Genomic DNA, 19,649 nt, shown 5'->3' with positions numbered 1-19,649 from the left:
GGGCAATGTGAACCATCCTGTATTTCTTTTTTTTCTTTTTTTTAATCCTCACCCAAGGATATTTTTTTATTTATCTTCAAATGGAGTGGGAGGGAGGGAGGGAGAAAGAGAGAGACACTGATGTGAGAGAGACACATTGATTGGTTGCCTCCTCCACGACCGCAACCAGGGCTGGGGACAAACTGCAACCGAGGTATGTGACCGTGACTGGAATCGAACCCATGACTCTGGTACATGGGCCGACTCTCTAACTGCTGAGCCGAAATGACCAGGGCCATTTTATATTTCAATGCTCAGCCCAACCCAAGACTGACATTGCCTATCAAGAACCCATAACCTTTTCTCCCATAAAATGGTTATAGGGCCCTCAGCTTCCTTTTGCCTTTTTGCCCTCTTCTCTCCACTTTCCCATTTGACCAAGATCAACCTGCAATAGAGCTGTTATGGCACAGAAACTCCATTTCTATAACATGGCCCTTCTCCTCTCTGTCCACCCACTCCCTTCCTTAATCATTAAGCCCTTAGGACACCAGCTTCAGGTGAGTATCAAAATGTCTTAAAATAGCCCTGGCTGGTTTGGCTCAGCGGTTACAGCGTTGGCCCGCAGACCAAAGAGTCGTTGGTTTGATTCCGGTCAAGGGCATGTACCACGGTTGTAGTTTGTCCCCAGCCCTGGTCAGAGTTGTGTGGGATGCAGCCAGTCAATGTATCTCTCTCACATCAATGTTTCTCTCTCTCCCTCCATCCCACTCTATCTGTAGATAAATGGAAAAATATCCCCGGATGAGGATTTAAAGAAAATATCTTAATAACAAAACCTCAAGTCTGTTAACCACAGAAAACAGTTTCCATCAAGCTAAAGATAACATCTTGACTTCAGTTGTGTTTCAGCCCCCAGGCCCATGAAAGTAGACCACATCCTCATAAAACCAGACAGAACAATGCAGGGTTGACATCAGGACCTAAAACAATGATCAACTAACTATACTCCTTACTCTCTATGCTGGCCCCAACGAATCAGTAGAGCCCAGGACCCCAACTTCTTTGCCCACCATGATTAATAATTTTTCACTTATATAACCCATCCCCTGGGAGCCATCAGGAGCCAAGTCTTTCGAGCACTAGCTCACCTGTGACTCCAGGTTTAGTGCTATTTCCTCAACTAATAAACCCTCACTTTCTTGGCTGCAAAATCCTGTTCATGTTTGATTGGGCTTTGATGCATGAAGGCAAATGGACCCCTTCAGTCTGATAACAGGGCCCCCACCCCTGACCTCCGTACCAGGAACCAATCCCTTCCTAGTGCCCCCATTTCAATGGTTTGAGTTTTGAGGTAAGCAGCCCTACATTTAGGCCACACCCTAGGTTCCTGTCCCACATGTCGCCCACTAACAGGCTGTCTCATTCTTGAGCAGGCTATATACTTGTTTTAATCTGGCAATTCATTCATTCTGTCTCCTCTGCAGAGCTGAAGCCACTAGGTCAATTGGTATCTCAGGCTGCAGAAACCTGAGCAGCCCACTTTAGGATCTGACCAGAAGACCGAGGATGTGCGCAGGGCCAAGTCTCTGGGGATGAATGACAGGCCGCAGTGGCAAGCTTCCTGGGCTCTAATCCTGCTCCCTTCCTTTGAGCAATGTAAGTCACTCCAAAACAATCCACTGCCTCCATTTTCCTCTCTCCTCCTCTCCCTCACTCTAAAGGGTGAATAAGCTGCTGTGATTCATGATAACAGAGTGAAGACCAAGCCTGTGAAATGCATGATTAGTAAAGACAGGTGCACTTTATATAGAACATCTTCCCCAACCCTGTCCACCATTGCTCCCCTCAAATTTTCAAGGCCTCCATTCTCCTTCTGGCCTTCCAAACCCCAGCCAAGCCTGAGCCCATGCGTCCCCCTGCCACTCCCACACTCAGCAATGCCAGAGAAAGGTTAAGAAACAGGACTGACTGGTTCCACGCACCCTTTCCTTTCCTAACCTCTCCATTCCCCTCAGGCCTGACACCCCACCCAACCATCAACCAACACCCTCCTACTCAACCAACTATGCTCTCACATTTTCCTCACACTCAGGCCATCTGACTTTAGCTCCCCTTTTCTCTCCTCCCTGAAGCATTTTTTGTAACAATGAAATGTAACTAGTGAGAGAATGGACAATGGCCAGACCATATGTAAAATAGAACTCTGACCCACAATCTATAGCAATCAGTCCAGGAAGTCAAACCACCACCTCTGTAGCAATCAGTCCCAAATGGTCAGGACTTAATAACAGCCAGCTTCCCTAATTTTTGCTCCCCCGCGCTACCCCCAGTATTCCAACTTAAGACCAATCAGAGAAAGCCAAATGCATCCCCTAACCAGTCACAGAGGACTCCTGCTGGTAGTGTTACAGAAAAGAGACCTGGCTTTTAGAGGGTCGGCCTAAGGCCAGCAGGTAGTGTGTGGGTTCTTGACTTTGTGTAGGAAATATTTCACAGTGTGAGTCCAGGTGAAATTTTTTTTTTTTTTTTTTTTGTTCAGATAGAGTGGGAGAGAGAGAGAGAGAGAAACATTGACGTGAAAGGGACACATCGAGTGGCTGCCACCCCCACGACCCAACCAGGGCTGGGAACAAACTGCAACCGAGGTACGCGCCCCCAGCGGGAACCGAACCCGGGTCTCTCCAGACCGCAGGCCGACGCTCCAACCGCTGAGCCAAACCAGCCAGGGCTGGGTGAATTTTAGAGAACATTTATTAAAGCTGGGGACAGTGAAACAAGGAAGGGCCTAGAATAACAGGAGAGGGACAAGATGGGCAAATAAGCCCGGGCTAGCTGCTTTGGCTAAGAACAGAGAAAAAGGCCTTGGGGACAGGTTCAGGGGGTTTACCTGGGACGAACTGCTGTTGCCCATTGCTGCCCTGGTTGTAAGTCTCCTGGGGTCCCTTAGAGTTTAGGAGATGCATGACTGTGGGGGAAGGGGAGGAGGAGAAGGAGGGAAAAGGCACAGTTGTGCTCCCAGGGGGAGAGCACGCACTGGGACCTTTGGTTTTGAGGGTTTTAAAGACTGGGAGTTTAGGGGAGGTCTCAGGGAAGAATCTCAGTGGAATATTCATCAGCTTTACGCTGCTGGCCAAAATGAAATTTATTCTCTTAATGTCATCTGCTCTTCGGTATGGTTGGCAAGTGGCACTAGTTGGATTTCTGCTCTCTATCTCCCCAAGTAGGGTGACTTAAGCTATTTACCCTTTGGTTGGGAAGAAGTACAAACCATTTACTCTTAAGTGTCCTTGGTTTAGGGAAGATAGGATTTACTAGGTGGCTGCAAACTGCTGTTTATCTATCTCGGTTTCCCTATTCTGCTTGTCCTGGCTTACTAGCCTGTCTCAGGGGTAAGCTCCCTGCAGCCTCTCCATGCCAACATCCTGAAACTAGGGCCCATCTGAAGTCTTCCCCTTTGTTCCACTAGAAAGCTTTACTCTCCTCTACCTGCCTTTGAGTCTCTGACAAATGTGATAGTGGCTGACTCTTGGTACAGTAAGCTCTGTTCTCATCTGGGAGGTCTTCATTTCTTCCTGGACCAGGTTCCTAACACAAGCCACAGTTCCTACTCACACGGAGCTCTTAGTCCAGCAAACAATTCCACTGGTGTAAGTGTACAGAGTACCATAGAAATGTGTATGTAAATAGTAAGTGTGTAAGTGTCCCATACAAATATGGTACAGAGGCACGGGCATGGTGCTGCTGGTGCTGCAAAAGGGACTAGAGAATACCACAGGGCTTCCAGGGAGGGAGGACAACTGAGTGGTTTGGAAATATGAATAGACTCATTAAGGAGATAGCTGTGGAGGAAGGGACAAGTGGTTCTCCATCCTTCTTCCAGAGACTAAGCTTTCCCATGTGTAGACCAATTTTTCCTTTTATAAAAATATATATTTTTATTGATTTTTTAGAGAGAGAGGAAGGGAGAGAGACATCGACATGAAAGGGACACATTGAGTGGCTGCCACCCACACAACCCAACCAGGGCCGGGGACAAACTGCAACCGAGGTACGTGCCCCCAGTGGGAACCGAACCCAGGTCTCTTTGGACCGCAGGCCAACGCTCTAACCGCTGAGCCAAACCGGCCAGGGCAAAAAGGTATAGTTTTGATTCATTCACACCAGATGGCTACTGGTGTGTTGGCTGTTGTCATTTTTTCATTTGACAATCTAAAGAAAAGAGGTCAGTGCTCCTGACTAAATAGTCAGGTATTGTGTGTTTTAAAAAGTCTAGCAGCACACCAGTTGAAAATTGCTGATCTACAGCCTTCTGCATCTGACCCTCACACTCACTGCTCATCTGGAGCTGGCTCACTACTGACCTGAGTCACCAAATCCAAAGCCTCCTTCTCCATCTCCACCCCTCGTCTTCTCCCATAGTTTCCTTGAAGTTTTGCTAACCTGTCCTCCATCTACCTTTGTGGCTGCTGCTCTTTCGCCTCTACCTGTGTCTACCACCTAAACTTGATCTTCCCCAAGAATCTTCCTTGATCCTCTTACTCTTATTTACCACAGGCTCCACCTGACCACAAAGTCTCCATCATTTGCACACATCTACGGTCCCAGTCTTAACTCCCTATTGATTTCATCCAAAAACCCGAACATCACCTCCAGTTCAGGGTATCTAAAGCACCTCATCATCTTTTTTCCCAAATCATTTTGCTCCTCCTATAGAACCAGAGATCCAAGTCCCCAACCCTTACTGTCATCTTTCATCTTCTGTTCCCTTGCACCTTCCCATCTGTTAGTAAGTCCTTCCAGTTCCACTTCCCCCTTATCATCTACATTCATTCAGTCCTCCTCTCCTGCTGTCATACTGTGGAGCCAGTCTTCAGAACTCCTAGGCCAGCTATTGCAACAACTTCCTCAACGGCTCTGGGCATTCAGTCATTCCCTACACTGTCCACTGTAAGGAAACCTGCCCTTAATAATCAGATTCTCCAAGGTTATAAACAAAGTGAGAATGCCTACATAAGGAGAGAAGGCTCAATCAGGCAACCCTGACTTCTATTTCCCCCTTAAGTCGTTGCAGACAGATACCTAGCCAACAATCTTAACCCAACAATTCAATGGGACTACATTGGACAGTTTCCTAGGCTACAGAGTCTTAACACATTTTGAGGGGTAGAAGAGGGTAAAGAGGGGATAAATGGTGATGGGTGGTAACTTGACTTGGGATGGTGAACATACAATACAATGTACAGATGATGTATTACAGAACTGTACACCTGAAAACCTATGTTTTCTTATGTCACCCCAATAAATTCAATTAAGAAATTATACGTTAAAAAAAAATTCTGAAATAGGCTCCAAGCACCTACAAGCTTTTATGCACACTGCCAAGTTAGGGAAGGATGTTGGAAAGCCTACCACAGCATCTGACATACAAAAATGGCCACTTCAGAAGGGTGATCCATTGAGAAACTCCCATCAGTGATGGGACCCCAGGATAAAGAAAATTGAGGGGGGGGGCAGGAGTCTGAGCTGCAAAGTATCCCCCATTTTTTCTTACATAGAAGTTTCCTTCCACTTGAGGATCAGTGTTTGGTTTTATTAAGGAAGTTAGAGGGTTTCCTTATGGCCACATTTTATATCACTCTCTGTTTAGAAACCTGCAATGACTTCCAGTGGCTTCCCACTGCCCAGAAGCAACTAAGTCTAAATGCCTTGGTCTGCCAGTTAAGGCACACTTGCCTTCTGGCTAAATCCGGTCTGCTTTTATTATTTTTTTAAATTAATTAATTAATTTTTATTCTCACCTGAGGATATTTTTCTTTTTTTGTTGTTGTTCAGATAGAGTAGGAGGGAGAGAGAGGAAGAGAGAGAGAGAGAATCATCGATGTGAAAGGGACACATCGAGTGGCTGCCACCCACACAACCCAACCCAGCCGTGGACAAACTGCAACCGTGATACATGCCCTTAGCGGGAACCGAACCCAGGTCTCTCTGGACCACAAGCTGATGCTCTAACCGCTGAGCCAAACCGGCCAGGGCAAATCAGGTCTGCTTTACCACCCCCATTCTCCAACCATCTCCTACATACTAGTCGATCTGAACTGCAGGCCCCTTGTTTTTGTGCCTGGGATTGCTTCCTGTCCTGGCCTCTCTGTCTGGAATTCATTCATTCGATACATATTTGTGGACAGATCACTGGGCCCTTTGCTCTGAGTTGGGAAGCCTTTTCCTCATCTTCCCATATCCCAGTATCACCAATCCTTGCTGATCGGGTTAAATATCACCTCATCCATAAGGCCACCAGAATCCCCCAGCTAGAAGTAATCTCTCCCTCCTCTGACCACCCCCACCTTTTACCTTCTCAAAGCACCTATGGTCTGTTGCCTTCTCTTACAGTTGTTTGGGTGAATTCCACCTCTTCTACACGTCTGAATGCAAACACTGCGTTTGAATGGGGGGGGGGGGCTGGGGGCGCTACTCCGACTGCCTGGAAACGGATTACTTGTCTGTCTCCCCCAGAACAGGAACTCGGTGAGGCCCCGCGTGAAGACCTCATCACGGGGGGAAAGAGGACCACCTGTTGAACGAATTAAACGAATACTTTCTTCCTGTAACCTTCCTTACACTTTTTCCTCACCACATGAGCATCTAGGTCTTCATCAAGGTGAAAAAAGTAAAAGGTAGAAAGAAAACTGCTTCGGGTCTAGAACTTGTGCAGAAGCCACAGCGGGCCAGAAGCGACAGTGCGGCCGGAACGCCCTTCCACGCCGGCGCGCGCTCCCCGGCGCCGCTCGCGCCCAGCCCCCACCTCGCCTCCGGTCCCTGGGGGCGCGGGCAAGGCCACCTCGAAGCAGGTCCCCCCCGCCCTGGGGCGGGGACCGGGAAGCCCGGGCGCGGCGCCCCTCCTGCTTCTTTGAGCCCCGCCTTCCTGATCCCCAACGGCCGGAGCCGCCCCACCTGCGCTCCACGCCCGGGGCGGGGAAGCGGCCGGGGCGCGCCGAGCTCGAGCTCGTGGAGGCCCAGCCAGGGCCCCAGGGCCGCGGTGCCGCGCCCGCTCCCGCCCGCACTCACCGTCGGCGCCCGGCGCTCCAGCCGCGCCGCGGGCCAGGCCGAGCAGCAGCAGGAGCGGCAGCAGGCGGCGAGGCGGGCGCCCCGTGCCCCGGGGCCCCGGGCCCATGCCGCCGCGTCCCTCCCGGCGTGCCCGCGTCTCCCCCGGGGGCCCGAGGCGCCGAGATAAGGCAGCGGGCGCCGCGGGGAGGGGGCCGGCCCGGCCGCTTCCGGCAACGCGCTGGGGAGCGGAGTGCGCCGCGGGGCCCGGGGGAAGCGGCGGGGCCCGGCCTGCGCCCCCAGCAGCAGCTCATTCATTCACTCGCTCCTCTGGTGTGCACCTGCCAGGCGCGGTGGCCCTGGGGACACACAGCGGGCAAAACGACAGGGGCCGGCCCTCTCGGCGCGTACGTTCCAAAAGTGGGGACAGTCACCCGGCAGCTAGTGACACAGCTGAACAGAGGGTCCCGGCTGTGCCAGAAGGAAACGTCCGTCGTGCCCTGAGTCTGAGAAGCGAACGTGGCGCGCACGCCGGTCGGGGCTCAGGGAGGCACCCCCGGGATGGCAGGGGAAGCGTGCTGAGGGGCAGAAGGAGCGGGAGCCTTGGGGAAGTGCAAGGGACCTGGAGTGAGGTGGCTGGAGCTCCCAGCGCAGGATGGGAGAGGGAGAAGCCGCCGCCGAGGCGACCGAGGGGCGACAAACTTGACCGGGTGACAAGACCTTAAAGACCGAGTTGTGGTAGGGGAGGGGCTGGCAGGGGCTCCTGCTGCTCCAGGAAGTAAGCTAAGCCCCGGAGGAAGGGAAGAAAGGGGGAGAGGAAACCAAGCAGGTGAGAAAGGCAGATGCAAAGAGACAGTGACAAGACTGTATTCTAGATGGTTGGAGAGAGGCATTAAGATACAGGATAAATAAGACCTTATGAACCAAGAAAGGGGGATTGCCCAGAAGCTGTGACTGAGGCTTTAAGCTGCGTGACTTCCTCCGGAGAGTCTCCCCGAGTCCGCTCTGTGGGGTTGGGACTGGGGCAGGGAGACCACTCTGGCACCGCCGCAGGAATCCAAGCAGTGGAGGACAGGTCCGGGCAGTGCATTGGCAATGAATACGGAGAGAAGGGGCAAGGGAGTGGTATGGGGTGGAATGCACTGAACTTTATGACCAGTGTAATGGAGGAGAAGGAAAGAGAAATAACAGATGTCACCTAATTTTCTGGTTTGGGCAACTGGACCGATGGTGGTGGGAGTCACTGAGACAGAGACCCAAAGGCAGTTGTTATCAGTTGGGGCTGCAGGGGAGAAGAAATAAGTTCCCGTTTGAGGGCTTGAACTTGTGATGTCTGTGGGTCTGTCCAAGAGAGGGGGGGCCCCTCACTACTTCACCCATGTCCTCACTTGCTGTCTCTCTCCGCCATGAGCCTGATCTAAATCTAACCACCGATGAGCACACCCATATAAGGGCTAAACTTGTGCAGCCTTAAAAAGAAGTAGTTAAAAATAAACTTCCTGGCCTCCTTTGCAACAGGCTTTCTTACTAATTATTTTGTTGTTGTTGTTCAGCAAAGATAAGAGCCTGCTTTGAGGAACAGGAGATGGTCAGTGCGGGTATGGCAGCCTATCTCCTGTTATTTAGACAAAGTTTTTGTTCAACTCGGTTCTTCATGGACTTTGAAATCATGTAATTTTTTTTCAACAAAAATGGATTCATTTAATAAGATTTTAAACCAACCTGTATCTCCTCTTTCCACCATGCCCTCCTGCAAAATAAGTAAATTTAAATAGTTTTGTGTGTGATGTTAGGAAAAATTGTCCAAAACTTAGAAACAGGCAAAAGAGATTATTTGCCTGTCTTTTCAGTAGGGTGCTGGGTGTTTTCTGGTAGCCCTTCTGGACATTATCTGATTCTATAGGGTTGTGTGCCTTTGATGGACTTTCTATGAGTCTATTTTAAAACTGCATAGGGGTAGAAGAAGTTAACTTGCAGAAAGTTGATGATAATGCAAACTCTTTTCCATAGCAATGCAAATTAATTTTTCCAGTAGAGATATAAGTGACTTCTGCCAGGTGAAAAGAAGAGAAACCTAATAATTAGATGTTGTCCTATATGATATTACCACTAAACCAATTTTGCATCTATTAGCTAATTTAGCATTCCTGACTTAATATATGTGTATATATTTTTCCTCTGAAACTTCATATTTTACCAGTTCTTTAAACATTGTACTCTAGATTGTGTGGGTTTCATGAATTATTATTATTATTTATTATTATTATTTTTTTATCCTCACCCGAGGATATTTTTCCATTTTTTTGTACAGATAGAGTGGGAGGGAGAGAGAGGAAGGGAGAGAGAGAGAGAAACATCGACGTGAAGGGACACATCGAGTGGCTGCCACCCGCACGACCAACCAGGGCCAGGGACAAACTGCAACCGAAGTACGCGCCCTTAGCGGGAACCGAACCCGGGTCTCTCCAGACCGCAGGCCAACGCTCTAACCGCTGGGCCAAACTGGCCAGGGCTCATGAATTATTTTTATTGGCTCATTTTTTGCTTTCAAACAAATATGTTTTGTAAGAAAAACTAATTGCTTCTTACCCAATAGTGAGTTCGTGGAATCACAGAATGAAAACATATCTCCTCATCAGTATTTGTCACTAGAATTAAAAAAGGTATATCCAGCCCTGGCAGTTTTTTCAGTGGTTAGAGCATCAGCCCTTGGATGAAGGGCCTCAGATTTGATTCAGGTCAGGTGCATGTGCCTGAGTTGCAAGTTCGATGCCTGGCCCTGGTCTGGGTCATGTGGAAGGCAACCAGTCGATGTGTCTCTCTCACATCGATGTCTCTCTCTCCCTCCATCCCTTCCACTCTCTCTAAAACTCAATGAAAAAATATCCTCAGGTGAGGATTAACCAAAAAAAAAAAAAAAAAAAAAAAGTATATCCATACAATAGAATATTATTTAGCTTTAACATTCTGACACACGCTACTATGAACCTTGAGGGCATTATGCTAAGTGAAATAAGCCAGTTAAAAAATAGACAGATATTGTATGCGTTTATTCATATGAAGCATTTAGAGTAGTAAAGTTCATAGAAAACAGGGGTGTTGCCAAGGGTTAGGGAGAGAGGGGAATGGAGAGTCAGTATTTAATGGGCAGAGAGTTTGAGTTTTACCAGATGAAAAGAATTCTGTGGATGGATGGTGTTGATGGCTGCAAAATAATGAGAATGTACTCAATGCCACTGAACTGTACACTTAAAAATGGTTAAATGGTAAAAAATAATAATAATAGTCCATGAAAAAAATGTAGTTGCCAATTGTTATTTTTATTTTACCAGACTGGCACTAACATATAGGACTTTCCAAATCAATTTTGGATCCTAGCCAATCAGAATTACAGTAAAGTTCCCTTGGAAAGCCCCATCTCCCAAACACTAAGTGGATGGGGTTCTAAGAGAGCCCTTAGTGGCCTTGATGCAGCCAAGGGTGGGGAGGAAGAGGACAGGCAAACAGAAGGTGAACACTAGTCCAGTATCTCTAAGGGGTTTGCCCAGTGGGTTCCCACCTGGGTACAAGGCCAGAAGAAAAAGGGAACAGGGAGGCTGGATACCAAATATCCTGGAACTTTCCTGCAAAAATCCCTTGCTTGGTCACCAACTCCTGACCAGAAATGGTGTACAGCTTTTCCAGAGGATGGCTTGAGAATATCACTAGCAGGCTTACAATTGTAAATAAATTGCTTATATGTGAGTATTTCAGGGATGGCTTGAATATCTCATTGTAATGAGTTTGATATACTCTGGTGTTGAACTCACTGCTTGAAGTTTGCATTAACAAGAATGATTTAAATGCTTGAAGACCTTGAAAAGAATAAAAATTTTAAAATTCAGGGGGAAAATGTTTGAAGCCTTTGAATTATGTTGGTTGAAAAATTGTGTGTTTGATAGATAAAAGCGAGGCCCTCTGTAATATCCCACTTCACGCTCACACACATCTGTTCCCTAGCTGACATGAAAGGAGCACGTTGACCCTCCCACAATGGAGTCTTCATCTCAAGTAGATTTATCAAGACTGACACAGGGCCCTGTCTCTAGAGAGAAATGCCCTACTGATGACTGTCTCTAAGTCAAGTCAAGGTAGGCTTCTCATTCTTGGATGCTCAATGACTCTCAGACATCTTGTTACCATGTGAGAAACAATAGGATTACTCTCCTTCTCCCCAGAGGCACAAACCAAATCCTCTGCCTGGAGTTAGTCTGCAGAACTGGGGTAGCAAATACACTCTTGGCCGCTGCACATGGCTGTGCTAGAAGAAGTGCTATCTGACCTGTAGCCCACCCAAAACACCAGTGTTCTCAGAAAAGCAAAACAAACATGAATGGGAAGTGGCAGCTCAGTAGAGCATGTAAGTCCCCTCTCCCTCTCCATTTTCACACAAATGCCATCCCTCCTCACTTTGTACTGGTAAGTGTACTCTGCTGGGACTCAGACACCCTCTGACATCACCAGCAGAAGCTGGAGGAGCAGAAGATTCGGATTTGGGACCAAATTTTAGACACTCCAACAGACTCAAGTTCAAGGAGCAGCTGGTATAGTATTCACCAGTCCTTCCCCTGACCTCAGGAGGTGGAAATATCAAGTGAGACTAGGGCTCTGTCCCTCAATTTGTCACACAAACATACAGTCACCTGCCTCACTTGAGGAAACTTCAGCGGTTGGTCCGTTTGTCCCACAAACCCTAAAAGGAAGCCTTGCTGACAGCCCATTTCCGGACCCACAATCAGCTCAAGGACCCTTGCAGCCACCCACAGGCCTGAAGAGAAGTGGGGCACACCCAGCAATGACCAACACAATTGCTGAGGAAGCCCAGGACAGCTGTGAGGGCTGATTGAGCTAGACTTTCCTTGATAAATACCAGCTGACAGTGAAGACCCATGTTGACCTTGACAAACAGTGCAATCTGCAAAATACACTTTATTCAATTATTTTTCGATGGACTTAGCTATAGGTTTTACTGGTTTCTTTGCTTGCTGCTGTTTTTTGTGTCTATATCCTCCTCTTCCTCTTTCTTCATCTTTTTCTGGTACATCTTCAAGTATCTCTTTCAGAAAGTATGCCCGGATGGTAAACTTTCTGAATCTTTGCGTGTCCAAATATATCTTGATTTTGCTCTCATAATTTAATTATAGATGAACTGAATATAGAATTCTGAATTCAAAATAATTAAAGGAGAGGTTAATGGAGTCAAGATTTCTGGGTTTAAAATTATTTTCTCTCTGAATTTTGTCTTCCCGCTTTAGCGTTATGGATGAAAATCACAGGCTAATTTGGTTATGAATTTCTTTCCAGTGATGTGTCTCTCATGATCCCCACACCAACCTTTGGGGATTTTCTCTTTATCCTTGGAGTTCAGAAATTTCATGAGGATGTAGTTTTTCATTATTCTTTCCCAGCACTCACTGGTCTCTTCAATTTATAGATTTGAGCTTTTCTTCAGCAGAGACTTTTTTCTCTTTGCTTCTTTGATTATGTCATTCTCTCAATTCTTTCTATGTATTTCTTCTGGAATTTATGGTAGGCAATTTCTAAAAACTTGCCTCTAGCCTTCCTGACTCAGTATTTATCGTATTCTTTTCATCTTCTTTGCCTTTATTTACTGAATGTGGAAGACTACCCTAACTCAATCTTCCTGTTCACTAATTTGATCTTCATCCATGCCTATTCTGCTCTTCAGTCCATCTGTTGATATACTTTTTATTTGGGCAATCATGCTTTTAATTTCCAAGAATTCTGTTTCTTTCATAGAATGCTTTTTATTTCTGTAGATGTGATAACTTCTTGAATTCCTCTGAGTACGCCAACTATCATATTTTAAAATTATTTTCTTTCCTGCTTACCTCTGTTTCATCAGGAGAGTGATCATTTATTTATAGAACTGAATGAGTCTTCTGCTGGTTTTCCTCAGGTGTTTCATGATTGTGACTGCCTGTTCTTCTTCTTCTTCTTCTTCTTTTTTTTTTTATGTGAAAGTTTCCTATGTTTAGAATTTGTAGTTTGGATATAGTTCTCCAGCCCAGAGGAAAATCCCTGTTTTCTTCACAGTAAATTTGGTGGCAGAGGTCCTAGCTCTAATCATTTTGGGGTGGGAGAGGAACACTGGGCAGTGGCTGCTTTCTCCAGCTCCAGGGCCTTCTCTGGGAGCTTCTGGTATCATGACTCTCATCTTATTTGATAAGCAGTAAGCTTTACTTAAAATTTTCACTTGGGCCCTGGCCAGTTTTGCTCAGTGGTTAGAGCATCAGCCTGCAGACCGGAGAGTCCCAGGTTTGGTTCCCGCTAAGGGCATGTACCTTGGTTGCAGTTTGTCCCTGGCCCCAGTTGGGGTTCTGTGGGTCACAATTAGTCAATGTGTCTCTCTCACATTGATGTTTCTCTCTCTCTTCCTCCCTCTCTCTCTCCTGCTCTATCTGAAGATAAATGAAAAAAAAGTCCTCTGGTGAGGATAAAAAATAAATAAAAAATTTTCACTTGGGGGACAAGATTTAGAAGTAGCCACTTCTAATGCAGAAAATGGGTTCAGATGTTTGCCCCTCATGAATTAATTACCAGCTCAAATCATACCAGTTCCTTCTCCCTTCCCTGCTGTCTCTGAACTTGAGGTTACTCTGAAGTTCAAGGATAAAGTTCATTTTTTTTTGTAGATACTCTCTGCTTTTGTGGGTTGTACATGTATTTGCTCTTTCATGTAATCTGATCATATTTGCTTTGTATCTCGCACAAATCATCTCTATTTTGGTGCTCTGAAAAGAATACCCTGCCTGAATTTCCAGTACTGCTTTCAAGTGATTCTTTTTTCCTTCCTATTAAAAAGAAAATCAGCCCTGGCCGGTTTGGCTCAGCGGTTAGAGCGTCGGCCTGCGGTCCAGAGAGACCCGGGTTCGGTTCCCGCTAAGGGCACGTACCTCGGTTGCAGTTTGTCCCCGGCCCTGGTCGGTTGTGCGGGTGGCAGCCACTCGATGTGTTCCTTTCACATCGATGTTTCTCTCTCTCTCTCTGTTCCTCTCTCTCCCTCCCACTCTACCTGAACAAACAATGGAAAAAAAAAAGTCCTCGGGTGAGGAAAAAAGAAAAAGAAAAAGAAAAAGAAAATCAATTTACGTACAGTGAAATACATAAATATTAAGCGTACATTTCTACTTCCAAAGTCCCCCTACACGTCCCTCGTAGCCCTCACTTGTCTGTCTTTCCCATTAGACTGTGAGTTGCTCAAAGTCATGGAGAGTGCCACATTAACCAGCCATCCTGTATCTGGCCAAACTCCAGGTACCTAGTAAGCGTTCTGCCTATTTGGGACAGGAGGAAAGGAATGGAGTCAGTCATTGTCAGTCTTAGGTTGCCAGTGGATGTTAATATTCAGCTCAGTTGCACATCCTTGGAGTAAGCTGATGTAGAAAAGCCTCAGATTAGTCATCTCCCTACATGTCTCATTTCCTGTTCATTCAAGAGCTTGGTGGTTACTAAATGATATGTCCCCAGATGCCTGTCTCCCACACTGTCTCCAGGGCTCTGATGATGCCCACATCGCACTGACTTGCTCACACAGTTGTTTTAAAATGGAGATGAGTGAGAAAGACGTTGACTCCGTGCCAAAGGGGTAATGGAAGAGGAAGCACGTATTAACCAGTTCAAAAGATTTCTTATGCTTTGATTTTCTCTGGCAGGTTTGTAGAATAAACCCTAAGCACTCACAGGTAATTTTTAAATCAAATTATTCTTTCACATCATGGTAGCTACTTCTTAAATACAATTTGCCAATATCAGCCACAGTATCAGGCTGACAGGCCACAAACCTTAGATACTCATAAAACACAGGTTGTCACACATCATCTAAATCAAGCCAGCTGGCCCTGCAGACAGGCTAGCTCTCCAGCTCACCAACCCACCAGCTGCTCTCAAAATCCCTCCTTTATAGCCCTGCTGTGTACTATTTAGGAGACTTTTGGTTCAGGGATGTAAGATGATCCAAAACGTTCAAAGCAAAACTGGACTGTATTGACTCACGCAGCCAAAAAGGTGCCCCGACAGGTCTGACTTAGGTGTGACGTGACCTGACCCAAACAGTGCTGCTGGTCCCAGCTCCTCCTCTTAGCTCTGCCCAATGCCGTCTCCAATTTCCCCTCACCACGAGAAGATAGGCTTCAGTATCCTCTCAGCCTCAGATCCAGAGGACAGAAAGCTTCTCTTCCCCAAGAGTGACACAAAGCCTTGGGCCTATTTACCCTTGGGGACAAAAGCCCATAGCTACACCATTGCACTGGATAACAGGATCAAGAAATAGCCCAGAGCAGCAATTTTCAACCAGTGAGCTGTGGCAGGCACACTGGTGTGCCACCAAGAATTTTTTTTATTTTTGGTTAATCCTTACTGGAGAATATGTTTTCCATTGATTTTTAGAGTGGGGGGGGGGGGAGAAACAGAGAAACATTAATATGAGAGAGACACATCGATTGGTTGTCTCCCGCACATGCCCCAGCCAGGGCTGAACCTGAACCCTGGTACATGCCCTTGACCGGGGATTGAACCTTCAACCCCTCAACCCTTCAGTGCACAGGCCGACACTCTAATCACTGAGCCACACCAGCAAGGGCCTACCAAGAATTTTTAAAACATGCAATACCTGACTCTTTAGTCATGGGCACTGACCACTTTCCCCTTAGACTGTCAAATTTTAAAAATGACAGCAGCCAACACAGTAGCCATCTGGTGTGAATGAAAAAAAAATTATACCTATTTTTTGGTCAGATCAGCAAAAAGTATATCTTTTGGTGTGCCGCAGAATTTTAGTAATTACTTTATGTGCCATGAGATTGAGAGGTTGAAAATCACTGGCCTAGAGCCACCAGGGCTCACCCTCAGTGTGGGGTCAGCCTCACTCAAATCCCAGGGTCAAGCTGAGGAGGACAGGTTCCCGATGGAAATACAGTTTTTTGTTTTTTTTTAATCCTCACCCAAGGACATTTTTGCATTTACCTTTAGATAGAGCAGGAAGGAAAGAGGGAGGAAGAGAGAAACGTCAATGTGAGAGAGACACATCGACTGGCTACCACCCACACAACTCCATGGGTCCAGGGACAAACTGCAACTGAGGTACGTGCCCTTAGCAGGAACCGAACACAGGACTCTCTGGTCTGCGGGCCGATGCTCTAACCGCTGAGCCAAACTGCCCAGGGCCAGGGTAATGTTTTATCGAAGGGTAAAGGGTGTAGGCAAGTAAAGCCAGCAGGGGCTCCTGTAGCTTGTGAACATGCTGGCTGCAGAATCCCTCCTTCTCAATTTAACTAGCATGCCTTTCACACATCACACCTTATTTGAGCAGGACCTGCCCTGCACGTGGCATTCTAGGATGTCGCTTTGAGTCTCTCATTGTTCTGGGTGACTCCCTTTTCTGTTGTTGTTTTAAACTTCTTTTTTTCCAAAGAGTTTATTTATACCCCTAGCTAAACACAATACTCTGGAAATAGTCTGAGCAGTGGAGAATCAAGTGGATCTTTTCCTGCAGGTCCTGATAATAAACCCTTGTAACACACTCAAATTTTTTCTAACTCAAGCGTGGGATCTTAAATACATACCCGCTACCTTTTACATTGTTAAATGCCGGGTGTACCCTCTGGTCTTTCAGAACATGACGACTTCAGAGTGCACTAGAAGTGGCTTTTCTGGAGGACAACCCTCCACTCACCCAGGAATAATGAGCCTGAAGTCACCTTGGGCTAGCTCCCAGGACCTCCCTAGGGTGGTTTAAAAGGGAGGTACCGGCCAAGGGGACACAATATATTTACAGCCTCTGCAAAGATACAGAAAGGACCATGGCTTCTAGATCAACCTGTTTTTAGGAAGCATTTCTGTCTGGCTTAAACAAAGGCAGATGGGGCCTCAAAGGGCCTTCCAGCTGCCAAGATAAGGAAAGTTATCATTGGAGGAGGCCTGCACACCAGAGCCTAAAAGATGGGCATGTTTACCACAGGTGAAAATGGGGACCCAACAGGGAACACGAGATAGACAGAAAAGGTCTTCTCGCAGAAAAATGCACATCAATTAATTTGCTAATGGTCGGAGGTGTCAGATTTGCTATGGACACTCAGACAAGAAAGTCAGAAATGAAAGGAAGCTAAAAGAAAAATTCTGCCTGTGCCCAACTCTAAGCCTTTATGCTCTCACAGAACTTCCCCAGGAAATGTCTCTAAGCCAGGATGTTCTTTAATCATAGCAAGAGATGCCCCTTCCCTGAACCCCACTTTTCAGAGGGCCCTGCATATTATAAACGTATTCTCAAAAATTAAATTTATTAATGCAAAAAGCACATCATTTTATAATCTGGTTCATCATCTGATTATAAAAGTAATACAGGTGAATTATGAAACTTTTTTTTTTTTTTTTTTGGAGAAACAGTTTTTATTGGGCTCAGACCAGGAGTCTGAGGGTCCTGAGGAACTTGGTATATTTGTCTGTTTTCTTCCCATTCTTTTCGGATTGAAATGATTTTGACTTAAAATGTTAATATTAACTAATCATAATTTGGATTTTACTCTTAATTTTAAGAGGGTTTTGAATATTTTAGAAGACAATGTCTTGAAAAATGTATCTAGATAATTACACTTTTATTTTGATTTACTGTTTTTGATCAAATATGTTCAAATTTTGTGCCTTGTGAACCCAATTACGTTTTATTTTTAATCCTGCACAATTAAATCTGGCCCACCACCTGTTTTTGTTTTCTAAATAAAGTTTTATTGGAACACAGCTATGCTGCTCAACATTTACATAAAGTTGTCTGTAGCTGCTTTCACGTTACAGTGGCAGAGCTGAGTAGTTTGCACAGGAACCATATGGCCCCCAAAGCCTATCTGTCTGGTTCTTCATAGAAAAATTTTGCCAACCTCTGCTTTGGATGATTACTGCCAAAATAATACAAATTATGTGAAAATCTTTAATGCTCACATAATTTTGCTAAAATAAACACAAAAACCCAACTGTTATGGAATGCCTATATAAATCTTGTAAATTATGCGTCTTTATTACTCATCCAAACATCACTGGCTTTGCAACAGAACACCCAGACATGTGCATAATTAAATTCAGTCATCTTTTATAGCCTGTCAACTTTCAGCCATATAAAAGTGAGAGCTTTTCTTTCTTTTTTTTCCAATGTTTTTATTTAGGAAGGTGTATTTTTCGATGTGAGGTATGTGCGCTCTTGTCCCAGGCTCTGCAAATACAGGGGCAGGCCTGCCGGCGCGTGCTCTGAAACCTGCATGTTCTGCCACAGGGGGGCTTGAGAGGTGGTCCTGTGCCTCTGACAGAAGTTCATACAGAAGGCACAGTCTCAGAACAATGCCACGCATGTGCCCTGCTTCATGCATGGTGGCCATGAGGACATCTGGGCAGACACAGTGCCCAGAAGGAGCCCTCTCCTCTTCTGCAATTGGCTGGTGGGACCAGCTGTGACCCTAGGAGCCCAGAACTTCCAGGCCAGGCGTATGGGAGGCTCTGGCCTTGGGAAGAGCTCCCGCGGGACTGTCAGAGCAGAGACAGCTCTCCTGGCCACACCAGCAACCCTGCATTTCCTCCGACAGCTGTGGTCTTCTGGCCGCTGCCTGGGCTCTGCTCTGCCCGCCCTGGCAGAATCCACACGTCAGCAAGTGTCTGGTGGCCGTGCAGCTCGAAACGCCAGGGCCCATCCATCCCGGCTGCTGGGGGTGGCAACGACTAACAAATGTCAGATAAGCTTTCCTTCACTGTTGCCAGATTTGGTGTATAAAAATACAGATGCCCTATTAAATTTGAATTTCAGATACACAACTGCTGTTTCAGTATAAGTAATCATGCAATTACATTGCACAATATGCCCCATGTGTCACGTCAGACAAGGCATTCAAGAACAGGGACATGTAAGGATCGTTGCTCTTTCCCTGCTGAGGGGACTCTGGAGACCATGTGTTTTAGATGATACAGCTAAAATATGGAAGATAGTTGTCCCACCTGTAGAAAAAAAAACATTTATTCCTTGTTGGAAGCTGTGGGTATTTAGAATTTACCTGTTACCACAGCATCACCTAGACTCTCCTAGACTTCATTCTGGCTCCTTCCTTCCACTGTGCTCCTCGGGGATTTGTATAAAACCCCCTCTTACAATGCTTCATAAATTCTTATTCAGTTATCTTCCCTCTAACCAAGTTTAGAGCCAGGAGTTAGCTTCAAATTCGCTTTGCCCACCAAGCAAAATAGAGACAGAGTCATTGAGAGCAGGCAGACAGCTCAGGGACGGGGACAACTGGATGTGTTGGGGGTGGGGGTGGGGGACTGAGCAATAAAAAACAAGGAGAGAACTTGTGGACATGGACAACAGTGTGGTGATTGTGGGGGATGGGGAGATGGAAGAGGGCATAGAGGGGATAAATGGGGATGGAAAAAAAAATTCACCTTGGTCTCACCAAGGATGTCACATCTCCAGGTTTTATCTCCGCTATTCCGAAATAAAGGATAGCTTCCCTTTCAACAGGTCTGCAATCTTGGGAAATTCAATTACATGTAGCTGTGTTATTTATATAGTGGCTGGTAACCAGAAGAGCAAG

The 19,649-nt window shown here is 46.3% G+C and overlaps 1 protein-coding gene across 3 annotated transcripts in view; it reads right to left on the bottom strand.

Moving 5' to 3' along the window:
- Positions 1-19,649, bottom strand: part of SUSD1 (sushi domain containing 1) — a 147,511-nt gene that overhangs the window by 114,393 nt on the left and 13,469 nt on the right. Inside the window, exon 1 of one of the 3 annotated variants that reach the window (XM_036261801.1) lies at positions 7,048-7,205. The exons of the other annotated variants lie outside the window; for them this stretch is intronic. Coding sequence (XP_036117694.1) covers positions 7,048-7,153 — 106 coding nt within the window. The 5' untranslated portion in view covers positions 7,154-7,205. Of the gene's footprint in view, positions 1-7,047; positions 7,206-19,649 lie in introns of those variants that run through there. 3 annotated transcript variants of the gene reach the window in all.

Source organism: Molossus molossus, unplaced genomic scaffold (genome assembly GCF_014108415.1).
Source record: "Molossus molossus isolate mMolMol1 unplaced genomic scaffold, mMolMol1.p scaffold_m16_p_14, whole genome shotgun sequence".
Taxonomy (NCBI): Eukaryota; Metazoa; Chordata; class Mammalia; order Chiroptera; family Molossidae; genus Molossus; species Molossus molossus.
Note: the sequence above shows the minus strand (reverse complement) of the source record. Positions and strands in the feature narration are given on the sequence as shown.